This window comes from Cherax quadricarinatus, chromosome 54 (assembly GCF_038502225.1).
Source record: "Cherax quadricarinatus isolate ZL_2023a chromosome 54, ASM3850222v1, whole genome shotgun sequence".
NCBI classification, from domain to species: Eukaryota; Metazoa; Arthropoda; class Malacostraca; order Decapoda; family Parastacidae; genus Cherax; species Cherax quadricarinatus.
In genome coordinates this window covers 20,094,196-20,120,767 of record NC_091345.1, presented here as the reverse complement: position 1 = coordinate 20,120,767, position 26,572 = coordinate 20,094,196, and the positions used below count along the sequence as shown (strand labels likewise).

Genomic DNA, 26,572 nt, shown 5'->3' with positions numbered 1-26,572 from the left:
AAATGGGTGCGAGTACCTGTATTTAAAACATGGAGGGGGTGGGTGGCAAGAAAAGCCTCTAACTGAATGCCACAGGAATCACAGTGAGACCCCCCCCAGAGGAAATGGTGGGCATTAAAATCACCAAATAACAGAATCGGTGGTGGTAATGACGAAACAAGAAAGGCAATATCCGGAATAGATAATGCCCGAGAAGGAGAGAGATGTAAAGAACAGAGCGTATACCACCTATGCAAGTGGATACGGGCTGCTGTGTAATGCAGCGAAGTACGAACAAATAGCTGATGGTACGGAATATCAGTGCGTAGAAGAAGGGCACTTTCATTAAAGGTCCCATCAGGAAAAGGATCTGAAGAATACAATAAATTATAGCCTGAGATGGGAGAGATAACAGCAGAGTGTAATTTTGGTTCCTGTAAGCAAACACCAACAGGGGAAAACTGGGAGAGTAACATCTGAAGCTCACCCCGATTACCCGAGGCCGCGTATATTCCACTGTAAATAGGCTATGATTGGCAATGATAAAGATACCTGAAATCCGCAGGTAAGGGTTCCTACGGACTAGAGGGGTTAGAAAAGTCCACATGCGGAGGCAGTGGAAAATGTTCAAGCAGCGAAGGAACGGTACGCTGTGAAGAAAGGAGTTTCGCAGATGGAGTAGAGGAGAGAGAAGGAGTGGAGGGTGGATCAGTGTCCATTGATGGTTTGGTCTCTGCAATATATTCAGAGATTGCTTCAAGGTTTTCAGAATTCAGAGACGTCGTATGGGAGACAATATTGGAAATGGTAGGGGGAGGATGAGTAAAGATTGGAACTATAAATGGACTGTACCAAGGTAGGGGGGGACGGAAGGGTGGAGGGAACTGGAGAAGCGTGGAAGGGGACAGAAGAGGCAGAAACCTGGGAGGTGGCCGAAGAGGAAGAAATTTGGGAGGGAACAGGGGAGGAAGGTACAGTACGAGGAGGGTGAACCTCTACACTTGTAGTCAGAGGAGAGCGAAGGTCAGATAAATCGAAGGAGTCAGTCGAGGCCTCAGTACCTGAAGCGGGTGAGGAAACAGCACCGGCAAGAGGTACAGAGGCATGAGGAGTGTCCGAAGAGTGGTCCAAAGATGAGGCGGGGTCAGAACGGGGTGCGGTATCAAGAAGGGGCCCGGGGGTAGCAGGTTCATGGACTAGGGCTGCCATGATTAGGTTACTTCTTTCTTTTTGTTTTTAAGAAAAAAAAAAGAAACAAAAGAAAAATAAAAAAAAAAAGAATAAAAAAAGGGGGGACCGGGGAGGGATAGTTCCTAGGAGGAATGAAAGGGCCAGAAATCTCCCTCCACGCCCAAGAGGACCTCAGTACCGCAGATGCAGCATGGAACCCGTGCCATACCCTACCCATCATGCCAGTAAACCGGCAATCCGGGATAGCAACCTCACATCTGCCGAGCTACCTCGGTGGACAAAAGAGAGGGCGGCCGGAAATCCGCCACAAAGCATACCTCCTTCGGCCACCACCCCCAGAATCCGAAAGGTGGCTTTCAGAGATACACCAGTCACCCGAGAGACACCCAAAGCCACCCTCCGGGATACCGGAGAGGGATCAGGACATCCCCAGGCAATCCAGATTCCACGGCAAACTACGCCACCGCCAAGAACCTCAACGGAATGGGATGGACCCCGGTACCCTTTCCCCTACCTAGGAACTAGCGTGCCTGTGGGGAAAAAAATAAAAAAAAACCAAAGGGCAAAAGGGAGGGGTGGGGAGGAGGAGGAGGAGGAAAGGTAAAAAGGGGAGGATGGGATAGGGAACGGGGGATTGGGGGGTAATTAGGTTCGGTCTGAGGAAGTAGACCGACAGGTCTAATTCCTCAGACCAAGAGCCTCTTCACCACGCCAAGGAGCCCCCCTTGAAGAGGCACTACTGTATAAACATTTAAAAATATACCAGAAATGTTACAAATGGTGCAAAGGTGACATTAAAACAAAGATGGTTGACACAAACCCACTACTATTATAATATGCTCCTCACTTAGCGATGAATTTGTTTACTGACTAGGCCTTAAGAATGGAACTCCATCCGTAAGCGAGGAGAGGTTGTAATGGCTAAACAAAGATACTAATTTAACAGGGATAGGATGATGCCATTATCAACTCTTCCTACTAATTACTGGCCATCTTTCACTTTCAATTTCTCAACAATTACACTTATACCCTCGTGTTTATGTAAAGTGCCAATTATCGTGAAATTTCATAATAAAACATACTGTACCTGTAAGTATTCCTCTTACTGCTTTTTTCCACTAGCATATTATCCATTACTCACCAACCTCTTTACCATTTACAAAGCTCATTGTATGCCAGAGTACAAATTTGAAACTAAATTTTGTAATACTTACAGATTCCTTTAATTACGCACATCCTTCAAGACCATACATACCCACAGTATCTGTCTTACAGTAAACATTCTTCACTTTCTCTTATTTCACAAAATGCTTAATGGAAGCTTATCTTCGAAGGAGTACAGTTAAATAGCATGGTCAGTCTCGAGATTTTGGACAGGAGACAATTCAATCCTCCTTGTAATGAAAAATGCACACAGGCTTACCACTGCACATTTGTATTATTACAATGAAGGAAAGCTAAACCGATAAGGGTCAGTGCAAAGGCAATGAGAGGCAATTGCTTTGATCCAAGATGGCAGAATCCAATTCCTTGAATTGACAGCCTTTCACCAGCACCAAAACACCTAAAATGATGGGTACACATTTGTAACCCATTTTCTTTTCCTTTATAAAAAAGAAATATTCAATAATTTACATAAGTGGTTTTTAAACTATCTTCCCCATCCCCCCCAAAATAATAATAATAAAAGTCTTTTTACCTATATTGCGGTAGCTCATAACACACAATAATCTTACCTGGTGACATAATACGTTTACGTAAGTCTGTGTGTTTTGAAGGGGAGGAGGAAGTTGTAGTAAATCTTGTTGATTCACTCATGAAAGAAGAGCGTGATATTGTTGGCTTTTCTACCACCACCTCTGAAACATGAATATTTCATGACTGTGCTTGGCCTAGCTATTAACATTTTTTGCACTGTAAAGCAATGCAAAAATGAAAAAACTAACATGTACCATGGCAATGCAAGTGTAGCTAAAGAAAACAGAAAAGATTTTTACCCATTTATCATGCACAAATGAAAATATATCAGATGGGCAGATGCTGCTCCAGCAGCAGCAACTGCTCATCTGGCAAATCTAATATTAGCACTCAGAAATCTAACTAAGAAATCATTCACAACACTGTATACCATGTAAGTCATGACCAATTTCGGAATATGCAGCACCAGTATGGAACTCGCACCTGGTCAAGCATGTCAAGAAATTGGAGAAAATGAATGAGGTTTGCTAGGGGAGTATATCCTACAAGAGGTTAAGGGAAGTAAGTTGATGACACTAGAGGAAAGAAAGACTTAGGGCAATATGTTAACAATGTACAAAAGTACAAAATACTGAGAGGAGTTGACAGAATGGACAGGGGCACATTGTTTCAGAGACAGGAAATAGGAGCACAAGGTCGTAGCTGGAAGATGAAAACACAGACAAGTCACTGGGATGTCAGGAAGTATTTCTTCAGCCTAATAGTCAGGAAGTGGAAAGACCTGGAGAATGAAGTGGTAGATGTAGCATCCATGCATACCTAAGAAGTATGAGGAGGCTCTCAAAGCCAGTGAAGAGTGAGCCTACTATCAACCAGCAAAGAGAAAGGCCCAGGAGCTGAAATTCTACCCCTGCAACCACATTAGATTAAAAAAAAATGCATATACTTTCCCATAAGAAATGAGGTGAATCAAATTCAGTACCCTCTTGTTCTATCAAATGAAATGCAGTGAATGAATAGCAAAGAGCTAGCACAATGTTCAAATTTATTAAAAGGTACTAATCATGATTATGTATTGGTAAACTAAACACTGACATTTACTCTCCCATAAAACTTTGACATTAACCTTCCTAATGTTTCAAATTTTTTTAAATATTTAACTAATGTTTGCCTATCATGCCTATCTCGTACAGTTTAAAACTTCTTCACTCTTTAGCTTATAGCTATATTAATCACAATGCTTGGTGACATTCCCCAGTTTATGCCCTCTGATAAACTGTGGTATTTGCACAATACATAACTTAGAGTCTAATCTTAATGAAGCAACATGTAAGTGTTCCATTTAAAACTTTTTTTTTAAATTTGACTTGCCACATATACAATGTATCAGTTGTCATAAATCTGTCATAAGAAAGTAAATACAAAAATTGTCTTAACATCTTTACTGTACCTTCTTCACTGCCAGAGTATTCATCATCAACATCCCCATTATATGTGAAAGATTCTACCATATCACCCCCCATCATGACGAACAACTTCTTTTCGTAAACTTTCCGTGTAGAATCTGAAACATAAGTTCAATATAGCTAAATCATTCTCATGTACAGTATGCAATTCATAAAGTAGACCATCTATCGCACCTCCACCTACTGTGTTTCCGCCTTTTCGCAATTCATTTTTTGTATAATTTACTTTTCACTCGTTTCCTACCTATCCTGGTAGCTCTGACTTTTTTTTTTTCTCAGTCCAGTTTCTATCTTTAATTATAAAAAAATGGCTAGTTTTTTATCAAATGCATTCATATTGGGTGTAAGCTCATTTTAGGCATGTAAAGGTTAGAGTTCACATTTGCTTGGTAGAGATTGGTCAAGAAACAAGTTTTAGATTTGTGTTTTAGGCAAGGCTGAATTATAATTTTCCTCAGTTTTTAACCAAATGCATGCAAATGTTATGACCATTCTATGTATGTGTGTTATAAATGGAGCAAAGGTGATGTTAAAAATATGAAAGATGGTTATGCATACCCACTACCATTACAGTATGCTCCTCACTAGCGACAAATTCACTTACCGACATGGTCTTAGGAACAGAACTCCGTCGTTAAGTAAGGAGAGGCTGTGTGTGTGTATTCTCTCACTCATGCTCACACACGCACTCACTCGCACTCTCTCTCTCTCTCGCACTCGCACTCTCTCTCGCACTCTCTCGCTCTCTCTCTCGCTCTCTCTCTCGCTCTCTCTCTCTCGCTCTCTCTCTCTCGCTCTCTCTCTCTCGCTCTTCGCTTCTTCGCTTTCTCGCTTCTTCTGCTTCTCTTCTCGTTTTCGCTTTCTTCTTCGCTTTCGCTTTCTTCGCTTTCTTCTTCGCTTTCGCTTTTCGCTTCTTTTTCGCTTCGCTTTCTTCGCTTCGCTTTTCGCTTTCTCTCTTCGCTTCGCTCTTCTTCGCTTTCGCTTCGCCTTCTTCTTCTTCTTCGCTTTTCTTCGCCTTTCTTTCTTCGCCTTCGCTCTTCGCTCTTTCGCTTTCGCTTTTTCTTTTCGTTCTTCTTCGCTTCTGCTTCGCTTCGCTTTCGCTCGCTCTTCGCTTCGCTTTCGCTCGCTTTCTTCGCTGCTTCGTTCTTCTTCGCGCTTCGCTTCGCTTTCTTCGCCTTTCTTTCGCCTTTCGCTTTCTTCGCTTCGCTTTCGCTTTCGCTTTTTCTTCGCTTTCGCTGCTTCGCTTTCGCTTCGCTTTCGCTTCGCTTCGCTTTGCTTTTTCTTCGCCTTCTTCGCTTCTCTCGCCTTCTCTCGCCTTCTCTCGCCTTCTCTCTCTCGCTTTCTTCGCTTCGCTCTGCTCGCTTTCTCTCTCTCGCTTCGCTTTCGCTCTTCGCTCGCTGCTGCGCTTTCGCTGCCGCTCGCTCGCTTTTCTTTTCGCTTCTCGCTTCGCTTTCGCTTCGCCCGCCGCCGCTTTCTTTCGCTTTCGCGCTTCGCTCGCTCTCGCTCTGTTCTTCGCTTCGCCGCTTCTTCGCTTCGCTTTCGCTGCCGCTTGCTGCTGCCAAGGCTCGCTCGCTGGCGCGCCTCTCTCAACACTCCACCACACTCACCACTCACACTCACTCACTCACACTCACTCACTCACTCACTCACACTCACTCACTCACACTCACTCACACTCACTCACACTCACTCACACTCACTCACACTCACTCACACTCACTCACACTCACTCACTCACACTCACTCACACTCACAAAATTGAAAAAATTGCAGCACAATTTTATACAACACTTCATAAAATTAACTTAACATGGTTTGGTTTGCAGGAGCGGAAAATAATTTGGAGCGTTGCCTGCGGGATACTTGCGATAAGGAAGGAAGGCCTGAAAAAGTGTTTGTTTAGCACAGGCTGGTTCCATAACCAAGTTGTGTAATAAGTTACATAATAGTCCTCCCTCACAAATCCGGCATCATTGGGACCTGTAGTGTGCCGGATTACTGAGTTTGCGGGATTACAGAGTGGTTAGGCTAGAATACACTTAATAAAATTAGCCAACTTGACTTGCACAAAGTTCAATGAACATCGGCAAAAATCAAACTTTCCTCTACTTTGAGCTCAATTTCAAGGTACTTTTCGTCATGAAAGCAATCAAAATCATGTCTATTTCTGTGATATATCTTCCATTCTATCAAACGAGTCCAAAAAAACGAGAATACAACCATACGAAAACATACTGCAAAGAGGCGGCTAATGGCTGAGAAGTGAACTCCCTTATTTATCGTAGGTCTTTTTTATTTTTGTTGTACATTAAGAAGCATCTTTCCATCATACATTGCCCAAGTTTCAATGAGATAGCCCAACAAACAACTGAGAAAAAAAAATATTTACCAAAAATCATATATGGCAAGCTCAAGCCAGGTACTGGAAATAAGTCACTTTGACTTTTCTGGGTTATCCTAGGTTCTCTATACATACACCGCTATGTATGATAATCTATGTAACTATACATACACTGCTATGTATGATAATCTATGTATCTGTATATACCTGAATAAACTTATTTACTTCTAGTCTGTCAATCGAGTACAAGAAACCGCCCATTCACTTATTTCAACTACCCAATAGTGGTCAGAAATTGGCAATTTGGCCGATTTCACACAAATTTCAACAGATGCCAATTTCAAAATAGTGTCCAGAATAAATAATGCAGACATTCCTGGCACTAAAATAACATTTTCTCTGTTCATTAGTCACGGCTACAAGCCCCTCTTATATTACTCTTGCTTACCATTTGGAATTTTTATTCACAAAAAAATAGAAGATTTACTGTTATGCAGACATTATTGTAATTGTATAAATAATGTCAATCCATTCTTGACTCCGTACTGGAATTTAGACTGGCAGGCGGACAGGTATTGGACGGTGACGTCATTTGTTTACTCTTGAGCTTCGCTAAAGAATAGAACATTTTCGCTACTGTGAGCGCAATTTCAAGGTACTTTTCTTCATGAAAGCAATCAAAATCATATCTATTTCTGTAATATGTCTTTCATTCTATCAAATGAGAGCGAAAAAATGAGAATATAACCACAACAACCATACAAAAATATACCGCTAATGGCTGATTTCTTTAATTTTTGGTGTACGTGAAGAAGTATCTTTCCATCATACACTGTCCAAGTTTGAATAAGATAACCCAACAAACAACAGAGAAAATAATAATAATAATATAATAATAATAATAATAATAATAATATATTTACTACACATACAAGGTATACAGGTCTAGCTGACATCAGTGACATACTACTGTATAGAAAGCCGCTTGTTATGCAGAGTATTTCAAGAAAATTACATTAGTGTCCCAGGATAACACCCACACTAGTTGACTAACACCCAGATACCCATTTACTGATGGGTAAACATAGACAACAGGTGTAAGAAACACACCTAATGTTTCTACCCTGGCTGGGAATCGAATATTTACCAAAAATCATATATGGCTAACCCAAGCCAGGTACTAGAAATAAGCCACATTGACTTTTTATGGGTTAACCTAGGTTCTCTACACACATGCTGCTGTGTGTGATAATCTATAGAGAGAAAATAACTTTTTTGTTTCATGTTTATGGTGGAGTACGAGTGTATATCATAGTTAGCCCTGTGCTATACTCCGTTTTCTCTAATATAAGCCCCCAAGACAAGGATAGGAGAATGGTATTTGTTTACCATATCCTCTTCATAACTCTGTCAAACTGCTCGGTATTATGCCAATTATTATTTATTCTGGAGTATTTAATATGTTTTATGTTATTTATATTGTTTATTATGTCATATTAGATCAATTGTGATAAGCAAATAAGCTGTAGTGTTGATATTTGCGTAATAATAAAGCATATTCTCCTGCTTCACGAGACTGAGTTCATGACAACCGACAGTGGCTTCAAAGCCACCTTATCTTTAATGGATAATGTACTGTGTAGGTGCTTTACATAATGAGAAGAATTTCTTTTATTCATTGGAACCATGGCTAGGGCTAAAAGTAAGCAGGTTAAAACAATAAACGGAGAAAAAGAAATTGGAATAATTTATGCAGCAAGTAGCGCCACCAAACAGTACCAGCAGGTTGGTGTGGCGACCCTGGAAATTTGAAATTATGCTAGTCAAAATTAGTGCCGAATAACTGAAGGAACCGAAAAACTGATTGCCGGATTTGTGAGGGAGGACTGTATCAAGTTTACTGGTGCAAGTGCTTCAGTTGATCATACAGCAGCAAGTAATTTCCCTGCTGAATTGTAGGAAATTATTTCCGAGGGTGGCTACGAGCCACATCAAGTGTTTAATGCTGACAAGACAAGCATTTTTTGGAAGAAAATGCCAACACGAACTTATATCAGTCAGCAAGAGAAAAGTGTACCAGGTTTCAAAGCAGCAAAGGATCGCTTCACCTTGCTCCTTTGCGGTAATGCATCAGGCGATTTCAAGTACAAGTCCATGGTTATTTACTGCTCTAAGAATCCTCGTGCTTTGAAAGGTGTAGATAAAAACACCTTACCAGTAATTTGGAGGTCAAACCACTCAGCATGGATGACAGGAAATATTTCTTGACTGGCTTAAGCATCACTTTATTCTGAAGTCAAGTTTTACCTGCACAGCAAGAACCTTGCATTCAAGGCTCTCTTCATTCTTGATAATTCCTGTACTCATCCACAAATTTTGCTGGATGTGACCCCACATGTAAAAGTTGTATTTTTACCTCCAAATACATCTTTAATACAACCACTGTATCGGGGAATTAAGTCAATCAAGTGTTACTACACACAAAAAAGTTATGAAAAAAAACTAGTTGTATCAATGGACTGACTCCAACCTGCCAGTACCAAGTTTCTGGAATAAATTTAACATTGCAGATGCCATCAGCTATGCTAGAAGTGCATGGAATGAAGTGCCCCGATCAACATTAAATGAAGGCTGGGGAAAGTTTTGGCCTTCTGTAGTTAATTCTTTCACTATTTTTTTCCTTGCTTGAGAGTCAGGTTCAGGAAATTGTTTAGCTGGCAAGAGATTACCAGGTGATGGTTTTGAAGATATGAATGAAGATGTGAATGAGCTCTTAGATGATGATGATGATGAAGACAGGAGTCCAGAGAAAATGTTGGCAAAGCTCGATGCAGATACAAGGGAGCCACATAACAGATGAACCTGAAGAAAAACAATTAACATTGCAGCATTTACGTGAGCAGTTCCATATTATTGGTAAAGTTGCAGACTTTTTCACTGAAGAGGACCCTGACAAATCTAGAAGCAATGCCTTGAAACAGGGTCTAGACCAGCTGATGATGCTTTACCGTCAGCTGTATAATGTATAATGTACTGCAGGGTAAAAGAGCCCAGAGATCATTACAGAATTTATGCACACTCCAATACAAAAATCAACTTTAGTACCAGAACCTCTACCATCCACTCCTGCCGACAACCAACAACCATACACCTCAGCCCAGTAGGGCCAAACCATGCATCTCCACTCTTTCCACAATCATCCACACACACAAGCACCCACAATTTAAGGTAAGAAATACTATTATCTCTGTTGCATTTTTAGTCTTAAAAGCAAAAACATCACAATGAACTAAAATTACATATCCACTTTTATTTTTGTAAGATCTGTTGGTCTAAAAAAAAGTTGTTTGGCTTTATGGGGGCTCCCAGGAACATAACTATTTTTCCCACAAGTTCTTCAATTTATCCAACACGGTTTTACCTAACACATTGTTTTCAGTAACATAGCTACCGTGTAATATAACTGTCTACACATTTGTTTGGTAATATGAGTCAGGAACTACAGATTTAATTAGCTGAAAACCATCACTGAACAGGAGCACACCCTCCCACCAATGTCTGGACACAGTTGTGGAGTAACTCCAGGCCAGCCCCCACACTATTATCACTTACTTACTAAGCATTTAGATAAAAGCTTACACTAGTCTGGATGATTACAATTGTCATACATAGTAACATGTGTAAATGACCTAGGATAACTCCATGCAAGTCTAATAAAGCAAATTCCTAATCAGCAGAGGCAGCTAAATTTAATCCTGAAGTTTTTCTTTGGAAATGGCAATAAAATTATCCTGATGACAAATGCAAAGTCTCACCAACAATTGGTCCAACTTCTGCTCCAAGGTCTTTGAGTCTTGAGTAAAGTTCATCATCATCAAGCCTGGAGATGTCAAGGCCATCTATAATCATACTTGTTTCTGATGATGCCTAGAAGGGAAGAACAGTAAAATTATAGGTACTGTATTCTCTCTTGCAGTTGAAAAAAAAAATGAATGCAGTGAAGATTTCATGAGATCATAGCTCAGTTTTGCTCATGGTAATTAGATATGGTCCCTGAGAACAGTTTGGGGACACCATCTAACATCACCCCTCCCTCCCCCATTAAACATGGTATGATGCAAATGTTTCAAAACTCCAAGTGCACAGGCATCACCTACATTCTACATTTGTCGGCAACACCTTAAATGTTTATGTACATACAAGTGACATGTTCAGCAAGCAACACGAGTGTGTGTTGCTGGTATTAACCAACATAAATATGACCCAGTGTACATAATTCTTTAGTACAGTACAGTACTTGTCCTAGTGTATAAGTACTTAATTGTCATCAACTATCAGGCAGAGACATTTTCTCACAAATGTTCCAAACCAATGTCTTAAGCGGCAATTTACGAAGCTTCACATCATATAAGAGAATCCCCATTAAAAACTTCTCCATGTGAACACTTACAAATTGGGGAACTCAAATACGGTACAAACTATATTCAGCACTGAAATCATTACTGAAAAGATACTTTGCAATTCTGAAAGGCCACTTGTTAGAAAAATATAATTACTGAATGAATGAGACTGGAGGCAGTGATAATGTCATGTCTAAGGGCAATGTGTGGTGTAAATATCATGCAGAGAATTCGTAGTGTGGAAATTAGGAGGTGGTGTGGAGTTACAAAAAGTATTATTCAGGGGGGCTGAAGAGGGGTTGTTGAGGTGGTTTGGTTATTTAGCAAAATAGGATGATTTGGAGAGGGTATATATCTGTAGTGGAGGGTAGGAAGGGTAGGGGCTGTCCTAGTTAAGGATGGAGGGGGGTAAAAGAGGTTTTGTGTGCAAGGGGCTTGGACATGGAGTATGCATGCATAGGCATGTTAGGAGTGAATGGAGACAAATGGTTTTTGGGACCTGACAAACTGTTTGGAATACAAGCATGGTAATATTCTGTGAAAGGATTCAGGAAAACCAGTTAGCCAGACTAGAGTCCTGGAGGTAGGAATTACAATGCCTGCACATTAAAGGAGGGGTTTGGGATATTGGCTGTTTGGAGTGACATCTAAACATATTCGAGTTTCTGCAATGACACTGATTATGTGTGAATGATGATGAAACTTTTTTTGGGGTCGCCCCACCTTGGTAGATAACAGCCAATGTGTTAAAAAAAAAGGTACATTATATAAAGTAATATACCAATAAACAAAAAATTTATTCAGTACAGATCCACATCCCTTTATCTGAAATTCTGCAATTTGAAAAGTTCCGAAAATCGAAGTTTTTTGTGGAGTGTGGCGCATCAGTCATCTCCGTGCTGGTTCATGCCGCCATGTGGCGGCATCGAGAATCATTCTGAAATTCAAAAAAGTCTGAAATTCATTATTATAATAAAAAAGAAACGCTAAACCACAAGGGCTATACAGCACTGAAATTCAAAACAATACAGGCCTCAAGGGTTTCAGATAAAGGAATGTGCACCTGTACTAATAATACAAATACCAATATAATCAAACTAAGCACTAAACCCAAAAGGGTTATCTAATACTGTACAAAGTAACAATTTTTGTTAGTTGCTTTATTAAGTAGTTTATCCTCCAAATAAACTGCTGCTTAAAATTTCTAGAAAATAATTTGTTTGAATGTTCACAATGTAAGTTTCTATGGATCACGCAAAACTGGTTCCAAGTGACTTATCTGGAAGGGTAGAGCATCGTAACTCAGACATTCTTATCTTCTGTAATCTATATAGTCATTTAGGTTGCCAGATGTGTAGCCAAACAGTTTTTAAACAGTAAAACACTACAATAATGATCTCAAAGCTGTCAGAAAAGTGTGTTCTACAGCCACTTTCCCAGGTTGTCTGAGGAAATCAGTCTGAAGGTTAACATGACATGCTTTAAAAAAAAAAAAAATGCTGGAAGAATTAATCAATGGCCCTTTGCATATGAAACTGGAACTTTATTCTACGTGGCTTTCTTGTATAGTGATGTACATCTCTCGTACATTAAGTTAAAAGCTTTAATTACCATCTCTAAGTTTCAAACCCTCTCAGTATATCATACAGTACATGAATTTTAAACAGTGACATGCTAATGCTAATCTTCGTACAATCAGATTTTCTACTATAATCTCTAAGTTCCCAGGACATTTAACATACAATATATTAACATTAGCTTTCAGATGCCCTTACACTAGTCAAATGACAGCAAGTTTGCTGGCCTGGGTAACTTTTCAGTGAGACCCTGCTGTTCATTACAATTATTTGAGAACATCTTATTCAGCTTTTCAAGGAGACCTTGTGTTCATTACAATTATCTGAGAACACAGTATTCAGTTAATGATTTTTCTAGTGAAATTCTCTCCACTGCATAATTTATCATATCCTCTATATACCATACTGTATCATGAACCACAAAGATCTTTCATTCATATAACACTTTACTAGGTTTGGTTAAATTCTTCAGGCTAGACACAATCTATTTACGGCACTGATAGTATACCACAATTTTTATGAACACCTACTACCCAATTTAAAGCTTGAGCAACAGTGAAAAATTTGCAGATCACACAAATACACTATACATGGAATTTTGTAATACAGTAGACCCTCCCTTTTTGTCATTAATCCGTTCCAGAGAGTCTGACGAAATGTGAACTTGACGAAAACAAACTATTTTCCTCGTAAGAAATAATGTAAATCCAATTAATCCGTTCCAGACTTCCAAAAGTATTAACAAAAAATAACTTTTTTTAGAGACTAAATATAGATTTACATACAGAAAAGAATGACAAATACAGTATATTATAAAGCACTAATAACATGTATAAATGAACATCACACTTACCTTTTTGATGTATGGAAGACAGGGAGGATTGATTATTGTTTGGAAGGGAAATCCCCCTCCATTAAGACTTCAGGTACCAAGTCCTTTTCCAGGGTTACTTCCCTTCTTTGTTTTTTAATGGCATTAGTACCAGCTTGAGTCACTGGACCCCTGTCGCACAAAAAAAACTCTAGAGAGCTCTTGCAGCTCTACCCTCTACCACAATCACTACCACCATCACACCCACTATCACCTTCTACCATTATCACTACCGTCATCACTTTCGTATTTTTCTACAATCTTTTTCTTTAATTCTATCGTTTCTCTCACCTTTACCAAAGGACTGGCACTAGCAGCTTTCTTTGGGCCCATGGTGGCTTATTTAGCAGTCACACAAAATAATCAAGTGCAAAAAACAATGAATTATTATGAAATGTTTCCTACGACCTCACAGGATAAAGTTCACTTGCCAAGAATCAAAGCGACATTGCCTCAGAATGTGTGTGTGGGAGGTTGTGTGCACGTGAGCACACTCAGACATGTTCCGTACCACTGACGAGAACAGAGGAAAGTAACGAAAACTAAGCCAATATTTTACGAAAAGTCGGCGATAACTGAAATTCACGAAAACAGAGCCCAACAAAAAAGGAGGGTCCACTGTAGTATTGTACAAATTATATAACCCAGCTTTTCATTAACAGCCTAGGAAATTAAAACATACTATTAACATCATGACAAAGATTTCAAATGCTGTACTGTATAAAATACTGCAGCATGATAAACATGAGGTTTGCCTAGGTTAATACAAGATTTTGTTTGGACTTTTAACTCAGAGGGTTAGCTACCCAGGATAACCTAATAATGTCAGTGCATCATTGGAGACTGGTTTCCACTGGGGTACTTTAATCTTGCCCTCACAGTATGCAACCCACAACAGCTAACACCCAGGGTACCTACTTGCTTCTACATGAGCAGCAACAGCATGTGTAAGGAAACATGCCCAACATATCCACTGGTGTTGGGAATCAAATCAAGCCACAAGACAGTACAAATGTACAGCACCACATTTCTCCATTTCATTACCATAATGTCACAAAACAGTTAATTATCATTATACTGTCAAGTATCTAATTTCATTGCTGTGGGCAAAATTGATGGTCTTGTCTATTTTAACCTGTAAACAGTCCAAACATACATATACGTTTTTACCGCTAGTGCCCCAAACGTATATACAGTGGACCCTCGACTAACGCTTTTAATCCGTTCCTGAGAGCTCATCGTTAGTCAAAATTATCGTTAGTCAAGTTAATTTTCCCCATAAGAAATAATGGAAATCAAATTAATCCGTGTAGGACACCCCAAAGTATGAAAAAAAAATTGTTTTTACGAACATGAAATATTAATTTTAATACACACAAACTGAAGAAGACATGCACAGTTACATGACACTTACCTTTATTGAAGATCTGGTGATGATTGATGGGATGGGAGGAGGGGAGAGTGTTGATGGTTAGTGTTTAGAAGGGGAATCCCTTTCCATTAGGACTCGACGGCAAGTCCTTTTCCGGGGTTACTTCCCTTCCCTTTAAATCTCTCAAACCATCCTTTGCTGGCCTTAAATTCACTCACATCACCACTAGTTGCTGGCATTTTTTTAATTAAATCGTCATGCAACTTCCTAGCCTTTTCACATATGATCGCTTGAGAGATGCTATCTCCTGCTATCTGTTTTTCGTTTATCCACACCAATAACAGTCTCTCAACATCTTCGAGTACTTGCGATCTCAGTTTCGAAAACAGTTTCACCTTTGGCAAGAACAGCTTCCTTGATTGCCGTTTTCTTGCCCACAATAGTAGCGATGGTTGATTGGGGTTTTGTGTACAACCTGGCCAGCTCGGAGACACGCACTCCACTTTCATACTTAGCAATGATTTCTTTCTTCATATCCATAGTAATTCTCACCCTTTTTGCTGTAGGGTTGGCACTAGAAGCTTTCTTGGGGCCCATGGTGACTTATTTTGCAGGTGCAATCACTAAAAAGGCTGTGATAATATGAAATGTTCCGATTGTATGCTTGGAAGCGACCGCGGTGGCTGACTGGCTTGTAAACGCTGGCCAGAAGTGGACGCGTCTCAGACGGAACGAATAGTGTTTGGTCGAGTTTTTTAGCGCTAGTCGAGGCAAAATTTTTGCGTTAAAATGTATCGCTAGTCGGATTTATTGTTAATCGATGCCATCGTTGGTCGAGGGTCCACTGTATATATGTTTTATTTGTCATACATTCAACATTGCCATGATAAGTCTGAGTCACATAGACATGAGAGAATGGGTGTGTGCACTCACTGTGCACCATATTGAAATAATTGGGGATGCCTGGGTACCATATATTCTTTTTTCCTATTAAGAAAAAAAAAAAAGTTTTTCTCAAAAAAGTTGGGGCACTACAGGAGAGAACGTATATACAGTGGACCCTCGACTAACACCATTAATCTGTTCCTGAGAGCTCATCGTTAGTCAAAATAATCGTTAGTCAAGTTAATTTTTCCCATAAGAAATAATGGAAATCAAATTAATCTGTGCAAGACACCCAAAAGTACTGAAAAAAAAAAATTTAACACATGAAATATTAATTTTAATACACAAACTGAAGAAGACATGCACAGTTACATGACACTTACCTTTATTGAAGATCTGGTGACGATTGATGGGATGGGAAGAGGGGAGTGTTGATGGTCTTAGTGTTTAGAAGGGGAATCCCCTTCCATTAGGACTTGAGGTGGCAAGTCCTTTTTCGGGGTTACTTCCCTTCTTTTAATGCCACTAGGACCAGCTTGAGAGTCACTGGACCTCTGTTGCACAACATATCTGCCCATAGAGGCCTGTACCTCCCGTTCCTTTATGACATTCCTAAAGTGTTTCACAACATTGTCAGTGTCACCATTAAACACTTGTTCAGGTTTCAGTCCTTCACTGTCTATGTACTCCTTGAATTCTTGCACATATTTTTCAGCTGCTTTTTGGTCCAAACTGGCAGCCTCACCATGCCTTATCACACTATGTATGCCACTACGATTCTTAAATCTATCAAACCAACCTTTTCTGGCCTTAAATTCACTCACATCACCACTAGTTGCTGGCATTTTTCTAATTAAATCATCATGCAACTTCCTAGCCTTTTCACATATGATCGCTTGAGAGATGCTATCTCCTGCTATCTGTTTTTCGTTTATCCATACCTATAACAGTCTCTCAACATCTATCACTTGCGATCTCAGTTTCGAAAATATAGTTGCACCTTTGGCAAGAACAGCTTCCTTGATTGCCGTTTTCTTGGCCACAATAGTAGCGATGGTTGATTGGGGTTTTGTGTACAGCCTGGCCAGCTCGAAGACATGCGCTCCACTTTCATACTTAGCAATGATCTCTTTCTTCATATCCATAGTAATTCTCACCCTTTTTGCTGTAGGGTTGGCACTAGAAACTTTCTTGGGGCCCATGGTGACTTATTTTGCAGGTGCAATCACTAAAAAGGCTGTGATAATATGAAATGTTCCGATTGTATGCTTGGAAGCGACTGCGGTGGCTGGCTGGCTTGTAAACACTGGCCAGAAGTGGACACGTCTCAGACGGAACGAATAGCGCTGGTCGAGTTTTTTAGCGCTAATCGAGGCAAAATTTTTGCGATAAAATGTATCGCTAGTCAGATCTATCGTTAATCGATGATATCACTGGTCGAGGGTCCACTGTATATGTTTGGACCATTTACGGATTAAGGTGCAAACAAAATTTAATTTTGTCATTAAATCACTAAAATTAACAATGAACATATATACAGAGAGCAAGATATGAGTCGCCTGTCATTTCATACCTCTTCAATAACAAAAACATAAAGTGGGACCAAGTAAACCAAGTCCTAACCGATATAAGCTGGGAAGATATACTAAGCAACACAGACCCAAACTTATGCCTAGAACAGATTAACTCGGTGGCACTCGATGTATGCACAAGGCTTATTCCTCTAAGAGAAAGGAGGAGTAGATGTAAAATAGAAAGAGACAGGCGCTCCCTTTACAGGCGACGGAAAAGAATAACAGAGCGGCTAAAAGAGGTCAATATATCTGAAATGCGTAGGGAGACACTGGTCAGAGAAATAGCAAGCATCGAACTTAAGCTAAAAGAATCCTTTAGGAGTCAGGAATCGCAGGAAGAACTAAAAGCCATAAATGAAATCGAAAGAAACCCAAAGTATTTCTTCTCCTATGCCAAATCAAAATCGAGAACAACGTCCAGTATTGGGCCCCTACTTAAACAAGATGGGTCCTACACAGATGACAGCAAGGAAATGAGTGAGCTACTCAAGTCCCAATATGACTCAGTTTTTAGCAAGCCGCTAACCAGACAGAGTCGAAGATCAAAATTAATTTTTTATGGGAGAGCCACAAAATTTGATTAACACAAGCCTATCCGATGTTATCCTGACGCCAAATGACTTCAAACAGGCGATAAATGACATGCCCATGCACTCTGCCCCAGGGCCAGACTCATGGAACTCTGTCTTCATCAAGAACTGCAAGAAGCCCCTATCACGAGCCTTTTCCATCCTATGGAGAGGGAGCATGGACACGGGGGTCGTCCCACAGTTACTAAAAACAAGAGACATAGCCCCACTCCACAAAGGGGGCAGTAAAGCAACAGCAAAGAACTACAGACCAATAGCACTAACATCCCATATCATAAAAATCTTTGAAAGGGTCCTAAGAAGCAAGATCACCACCCATCTAGAAACCCATCAGTTACACAACCCAGGGCAACATGGGTTAAGAACAGGTCGCTCCTGTCTGTCTCAACTATTGGATCACTACGACAAGGTCCTAAATGCACTAGAAGACAAAAAGAATGCAGATGTAATATATACAGACTTTGCAAAAGCCTTCGACAAGTGTGACCATGGCGTAATAGCGCACAAAATGCGTGCTAAAGGAATAACAGGAAAAGTCGGTCGATGGATCTATAATTTCCTCACTAACAGAACACAGAGAGTAGTCGTCAACAGAGTAAAGTCCGAGGCAGCTACGGTGAAAAGCTGTTCCACAAGGCACAGTACTCGCTCCCATCTTGTTCCTCATCCTCATATCCGACAGACAAGGATGTCAGCCACAGCACCGTGTCTTCCTTTGCAGATGACACCCGAATCTGCATGACAGTGTCTTCCATTGCAGACACTGCAAAGCTCCAGGCGGACATCAACCAAATCTTTCAGTGGGCTGCAGAAAACAATATGAAGTTCAACGATGAGAAATTTCAATTACTCAGATATGGTAAACATGAGGAAATTAAATCTTCATCAGAGTACAAAACAAATTCTGGCCACAAAATAGAGCGAAACACCAACGTCAAAGACCTGGAGTGATCATGTCGGAGGATCTCACCTTCAAGGACCATAACATTGTATCAATCGCATCTGCTAGAAAAATGACAGGATGGATAATGAGAACCTTCAAAACTAGGGAGGCCAAGCCCATGATGACACTCTTCAGGTCACTCGTTCTATCTAGGCTGGAATATTGCTGCACACTAACAGCACCTTTCAAGGCAGGTGAAATTGCCGACCTAGAAAATGTACAGAGAACTTTCACAGCGCGCATAACGGAGATAAAACACCTCAATTATTGGGAGCGCTTGAGGTTCCTAAACCTGTATTCCCTGGAACGCAGGAGGGAGAGATACATGATTATATACACCTGGAAAATCCTAGAGGGACTAGTACCGAACTTGCACACGAAAATCACTCACTACGAAAGCAAAAGACTTGGCAGACGATGCACCATCCCCCCAATGAAAAGCAGGGGTGTCACTAGCACGTTAAGAGACCATACAATAAGTGTCAGGGGCCCGAGACTGTTCAACTGCCTCCCAGCACACATAAGGGGGATTACCAACAGACCCCTGGCAGTCTTCAAGCTGGCACTGGATAAGCACCTAAAGTCAGTTCCTGATCAGCCGGGCTGTGGCTCGTACGTTGGTTTGCATGCAGCCAGCAGCAACAGCCTGGTTGATCAGGCTCTGATCCACCAGGAGGCCTGGTCACAGACCGGGCCGCGGGGGCGTTGACCCCTGGAACTCTCTCCAGGTATGATGTGGGGCTGAATCCCCCAAACAAGGTAGAACAGAGGAAAATATCCCAACATCTACTGCTCATGACACCCAGCAATAAATAAATACTGGAGAGTTAGTCTACAAGCTAGGGAGAATTAAAAAAGACTCCACTGTAATGATGCACTTTATTGGGTTATCCTGGGTATCCCTCATCCCACTGAAGTAAAATAATCCAAATAAAATGTACATTTGACTACACAATTGTATAAGCATGTGAACATACACCAGCAAGACGAACCTACTGTTTTTGTACCTTTACTGTTTTGTTTTAATTACAACAAAGCTAACTGTAACAGCACACATTTGCAGCAGTACTGCAATTTACCAAAATTGGTTAAGTGCATGAAGCTCACAATAGAGCCCCTTATCACTTAACCATAATGAAAAGATAGTCCTTTTAAAAACTCAAAGCCTATGTGGACAAAAAATTTACCATTCATAATTACAATTTTTATAAAATAATTAATATTTATGGGCTTCACAAATATACTATATAGAAGTAATGAGAATAGTACACTATATACAAACATGAAAAAATAAAGACTGAAGTTGTAGCTACATGATAAAAACCCAAGGTAAAACATGACTAGGAACTATACTTCGTAATTTCCTCTTGGGCAGATCAGGTTTCCCAGCAGTGCAGAGTTTAGAATCGGTGAATGTCCATCAGAAAATTCTGCATAGTCCTCCTAAGGAAGAGAATTTATTTAAAAAAAAAATTACTGGGGCCAAAATTCACAGATCCCTCATCTTGGAGTATGTATGTATGCACATCAGACATTTTAATGCCTAATAACTAAATTAGCTAACTTCAATTTCAAATGTGTTGATACTATATGATGTGATGAATAGTTTTGAAAACCGACAAGTTGAAGAACTGAGACACTCATGCAACATATGGGAATCTTTATTGAAGAAACGTTTCACCATACAGTGGCTTCATCAGTCCAATACAAAGTAGAGAAGGGTAAGGAGAGGAGTAGTTTGAGGTGATCAGTCCCTCAGCCTGGAATCAATGTGTTCAGTCCATCACTTGTAGGAAGTACAGCATTGAGCCAGGGAGGTGGCTTATATACTGCAGTCAGGCGACTCGAAGCAGGATGAGGCGGGATCACAGTGGGACCTGCCACTAGTGTAAGTAGGTCGTCGTCCAAAAGTTGGACAAGCATTGAAGTCTTTGTACCAAGATCCCATGATGTTGCAGTGTCTGACAGATGTGATGAATGGTTATGAAGACAATCTCTTAAGATGCTCTTAATGCCTTTTATAATTCCAGACTGTACAAAATTGACTAATTTTCCTCTCAAATACTGCATTATGTGAATACTTTTTACTAAACACTAATCTTTACAGCAAGATCAATCCTTCTCACATTTTGCACAGAACGCACAGAGGGTATTTCTAATTCGGAATGGAACCTTAGATGACAAAATGCGTTCCCCTAGTATTTAACAGTTAAGAAATATGTGTGGTCAAGTATACATTCCTTAACTACTGCTAAGCAAAGATAACGTTCTGTCAAATTGATTGATTACCTAAGAGCACATAATCAACCTTACAATGACATTCAGTAGTCATTACCATACCACATTTAGATTACAATGTTAAAATTTAGCTCATCACTGTTGTATGGTGGTGTTAAGCAACATTACCAGTTTTTCAAATCACCACTAGTGAATTATCCAGGTGGCAGGTTTGGAGACTTGTTAAAATACCATATAACCATAACTTAATCTAAACCTAAATCATGTTGGGCAAGTCAAAGAGACTTCTGATCGATCAATGATTTGATAACATTTGAAAGATCACTGGAATTCTTTTATGCACATATTGATCATGTGTAAATTAAGAGTTCAATCTATATAAGTTCAGTTTTTGGCGAATCATATTATGAAGAGGCAATTACAATACAAAAGTTTGTGTACAAACTAACAATTACAAACTATACACATTTTAGATATAAGAGGGCAGATCAAAAAGTTTTTGCATCCATTACCTTTTCTTTACCAGCTTACAACCTAGCCATACTGAATCCTGTTTATGGGTCATTATATTACCATGCCTACTGTGGCACTTATTCCAATGTGTTACCAGTTTGTTGATGTCTTTCTTAGAATTCTGTTGGTCGATTACATATCCTATGAAGGCTAGCAGGCAACACATCTGTACTAAACAATGTCCTCTAAAGGAATTTCTTCATAGGACCAGACAGATGGGAATCGCTAACAGCAAAATCAACTAATTTTATTTTTGTCAGGAAAAACAATGGATGCAAAGTTTTTTTTTGCCCTGCCCTTGTACAAAAGTGACACCTTAAGATATCAGTAAAATTCTTCAATGGGTTTAAATCCACTGGGGGTCTTCATTTTATTTGTGTTCTCCAATCACACATAGTTACTATACATGTATCAATCCTAACATTACATAGCATATTTTCATTCTTGACATGACAACCTATATTTATAAAACAGCTAACACATCTACTTTCATGTTATATAGTTTACAATATATTAGTAGTTTTATGCAAATACAGTCCCATGTGTAAATCTCAAGTAAAATTTGGGAATATCTTAGGGCCTTAACCTATTTTATAAAGTGTCATAGATTATCATTTGTGACAGACCAAATACTTATGAAACAGGCTATGTACATAGACCCAAGTCTAATAATGTTTGATTTTATTGGATTATCCTCGGTTGAAACTACATAAGAACATAAAGGAGCACTGCAGCAGGCCTACTAGCCCATAATGTAATATATATGTATGCCCACAACTTTTATTCTAAAAGCCTTCCAATATCATTGCAAAAAACTTATACGAACTGTAAAACCGTTGTAAGTTGTTTTAGACGGGAAATTATGCTACTTACCGAACAAAATGTGCAGATGGAACAAAAAATAATAAAGCCAATATATTTTAAATTAATTCAGTGTTTAAGATATTTAACTGGGACAGAATTTGCAAAAATACATTCAAATTGAATGTATTCCAATTAAAAATACTAGTAGGAAACCACTAGTTACTAGAGCTTGAAACGAGTTGATCAAAAATGACTAGCAGTGACATTGAAGTTATTACCTTGAGAAACTTTGAAAATATTAGCATGGGCCCGTAGGCCTACTGTAACACTATTTTAATAATTACTAATGAGTGACGACGTAGATAAATGATTGAAATAAAGCTTGGGGTAATATATATATAACTACTAATGCAAAGCAGGAGACTAATTTTAAAATCAGTGGTCAACCCGGCAGGGCCGGATGTTCGCCTCATTCCACATGTTACATCAAAACAACATTTACTCCATTACCTGGAAACCCAACCTAGTATAACAGGGAGACACCAAGACATACTAAACAGTAGTAGGACACAAGGTAGACGTACCATGGTGTGTGTGGTGGATGAGGAGTGTGAGGCTGGTAGAGGGTGTGTGGTAAGCGCTGGTAGCAGCAGCAGTCACTACTGACTCACCACCACAACAACGACCATCATGCACACTTCCCGCGCAAACCTTCACTACTACCTACCTACCTATCTTAATACCTCTACCCTTCTCATCATAACCATTCACTACTACTATACTATTTCTAACCTGAACTTTTATGTCGTTAATGGGTAAATCTTCGTCGTCTGAAGAAAAATCCCCTTTATATTGCTCAACTGGAGCAACATATTTTTCATATAGTCGTCTGTATTCCAGTTTTTTTGCATTTGGTGACGGTAAAGCCACTCCATGGGATATTAGTTCATTTTTTAATTGTTCTTTTGTAAATCCAGACATGGTTTGGGTTACAATTATTGAGAGAGCGGTAGTGTAAGACCCCCACACTGTACACCTAATACCAGCACTGAACAAAGTTACTTTCAGTACAGTAGTATAGTTGCTGGGAGCAGCAGCAAATAACCGTAGACATGATTGGTTCTACAGTGAAGGTGGAGGCGGACCCACTAGTGGCCCACCAACAGTAACCTCGCTCTCAACACTCATCACCTCTTGTTTCAACCGCCACATTTAACTCATATATACACAAACACCTACCAGAATCCCCACATTTAACACTCTTATATACATACACTCGCCTTATTCACCATATCTAACTCATATACACCTCAACTACCATATTTAGCATTTATGTAAGTATATACACTCGGGTTTATCTTACATGCACACTCACCTCAAGAGAGGTTCCTTCAGGTAAGTGTAAAATAATCTTGTCAGATGGTTCTGTGGGATCCAATGATACCATATGCTGACATAACAGCTCAGAACATACTGATGATGTAATACTGAGTTCTGGTCCTGGTCTGAGGTAAGCGTTAAATTTCCCTTTAAAATGTTCAATATTAGATAAGTTAGGTGCTTATATTTGGTGGAAATATTAAGCAATGTAACCTAACCTAAGGAAACCCAACGCAACCCAGCCTAACATGATCTTATTCCGCGTGCCTTTGTTAACGTTACTCCATAAATGGTTGTAACTATAACCATAATTTTTAAAGGGGTGGACCGGTAAGCCAGCGGAACGCCTCGGTAAGATGACCAAAAGCTCAAACTGCGGGTCATATAATTATGACCCACGTCAGGAAACACTTGTCCTGTTTCCTGACGAACGTTACTTAACCATTGTTAACGTTAATACCACAAAATTTTTATAATCATAACTACGGGAATTTTTGAATTTTCTTAAATTCAGCATGTATAAATTTTAATTTTATAATAATTGTATATTAAAATGTGATGCTGATTTGACCTTTCGAGAAATTTCGAGTGAGGGGAGATGCAGAACAGCTCAGGGAGTGAAGCAGGGGATGCCATTTATAATTTGTGAGCACTGGTTGTTGCGGAAATTTCAGCTAATAATTCGGCGTCTTAAGATTTCGTTCGGATTTTTAACCCCGGAGGGTTAGCCACCCAGGATAACTCAAGAAAGTCAGTGCGTCATCGAGGACTGTAACTTATTTCCATTGGGGTCCTCAATCTTGTCCCCCAGGATGCGACCCACACCAGTCGACTAACACCCAGGTACCTATTTGCTGATAGGTGAACAGGACAACAGGTGTAAGGAAACGTGTCGAAATGTTTCCACCCGCCGGGAATCGAACCCGGGCCCTCCGTGTGTGAAGCGCGAGCTTTAGCCACCAGACCACCGAGCTAAATTGGGGGTTTCGGCCTGAATTTGTAATAGGAATCCATGTTACTGTCTCCTTCTGAAGACTTGGGACAGGAAATTTGCGGAACCTCAAGAATTACGTGTGGATGGCTGAAGATAAAGGATGCGACCATCACTCAAGTGTGCCATTAGTCATTGCATTTAGATTTCTAGGTGGCCAGTGTAGGGTCTAGGTGTCAGGCCGGTGTTGTGGTGTGATCCATCTACAGTAATTAAATGGTAAGTGATAATACGAACTTCTTTTATGTACCAGTCTAAAGATAGACAATCCAAACAATTTTTTCATGAATGAGCCTCAAAACCCTGCCAATGTATGCCAAATTTCTGACATAACCCTAATTCCACTCTATAGACTGAGAAAGCCATCGACGGCATGACTATGCACTCAGCCCCAGGCTCAGACTCGTGGAACTGTGTTCATTAAGAACTGCAAAAAAAAAAAACCCTCTCATGGGCCCTAAGTATACTATGGAGAAGGAGCATAGACACAGGTGAGATTCCATAAAAGTGGCAGCAAAGCAGTATTTAAGAACTATATACCAATAGCTTTAACGGCCCACATCATAAAAATCTTTGAAAGAGTTCTAAGAAGCAGGACAGCAACCCAATTGGACTCCCAGAAATTGCGCAATCCAGGGCAACATGGTTTCAGAGCAGGTCCCTCCTGCCTCTCGCAACTATTGGACCACTATATGGTTTTAAAAGCACTGGAAAGCAAACAGAATACAGATGTAGTATACAGAGATTTTGCAAAAGCCTTTGACAAGTGCAATCATGGTGTAATAACACACAAAATGCGTGCTTAAGGGATAACTGGCAAAGTAGGCAGATGGATCTTCAACTTTCTAACCAATCAATCACAGAGAGTAGTGGTAAACAGAGTTACTCGGAAGCTGCCATAGAGAAGAGCTCTGTTCCACAAGGCACAGTACTCGCCCCTATCCAGTTCCTCATCCTCATATCAGACAGAGATGTAAACCATAGCATTGTATCATCCTATGCAGACGATACTAGGGTGTTACTATTTAACTTCATTACCTAACAGAATACTCCATTCTACTGATTACACAGCAACACAGTAAATGACCATATGACCTGTCTTTGTAATACTTATTTGTACTAAATTGTTATCTGTTTTACAATAATTTTTGTACCACTGAATATATCATTGCTTAGTTAATCTTAAATTAATTTTAAGCCTGCCCATAATGCTCAGCTACAAGGGGCTTTGGCATGCTGCACTTTAAAAATTGTATTCCTTGTACTTCTCTGCATCATTTTCAAATTAATAAATAAAAAAAAATAAAAATAAAAGGATGGTAGATTGCTTCAGAGGCCTAAGGAGTTGGCTTTGGCCAAAATATTATACCTCCAAGTTGTGTCATATGCCTTCTCAAGGTGAAAAAATATGGCAATAACTGAGTGGTTATTCGCAAAGGCATTACGAACATACGTATCCAAGCGTAGTATGGGGTCTATGGTAGAACGGCCCTTACGAAAGCCATAGTGGAGAGACAATTGTGTGTCCTTAATTAATACCACACTAAACGTCTATTTACCAGGCGTTCCACCACTTTGCAAACTGCACTGGTAAGAGCAATGGGACGATAGTGGGAGGCTTCATGTCCCGTGGTACCCGGTTTGCGGAAAGAGAGATTACAGAGGTACATAATTGGTCCAGGGACTGGGCTCCAAAGTTTTGATAGCTGAGCAAGTTACAGAGGTAATGAACTCACAATTTACAAAGGTAATGAACTCA

The 26,572-nt window shown here is 39.9% G+C and overlaps 1 protein-coding gene across 7 annotated transcripts in view; it reads right to left on the bottom strand.

Annotated features, from left to right (window-relative positions):
• The window catches only part of LOC128699186 (lamina-associated polypeptide 2, isoforms beta/delta/epsilon/gamma), a 32,354-nt gene extending 8,450 nt beyond the window's left edge, over positions 1-23,904 (bottom strand). Inside the window, exons 1-5 of one of the 7 annotated variants that reach the window (XM_053791767.2) lie at positions 23,818-23,904; positions 20,241-20,330; positions 10,491-10,602; positions 4,319-4,432; positions 2,907-3,029 (exon numbers count right to left, since the gene is read on the bottom strand). In XM_053791767.2, coding sequence (XP_053647742.1) covers positions 2,907-3,029; positions 4,319-4,432; positions 10,491-10,602; positions 20,241-20,330; positions 23,818-23,889 — 511 coding nt within the window. In that variant the 5' untranslated portion in view covers positions 23,890-23,904. Of the gene's footprint in view, positions 1-2,906; positions 3,030-4,318; positions 4,433-10,490; positions 10,603-20,240; positions 20,331-23,026; positions 23,180-23,234; positions 23,552-23,817 lie in introns of those variants that run through there. The other 6 variants (XM_053791764.2, XM_053791765.2, XM_053791769.2 and 3 more) reach the window with 6 other exon arrangements.
• Between the last annotated feature and the right edge of the window lie 2,668 nt (positions 23,905-26,572).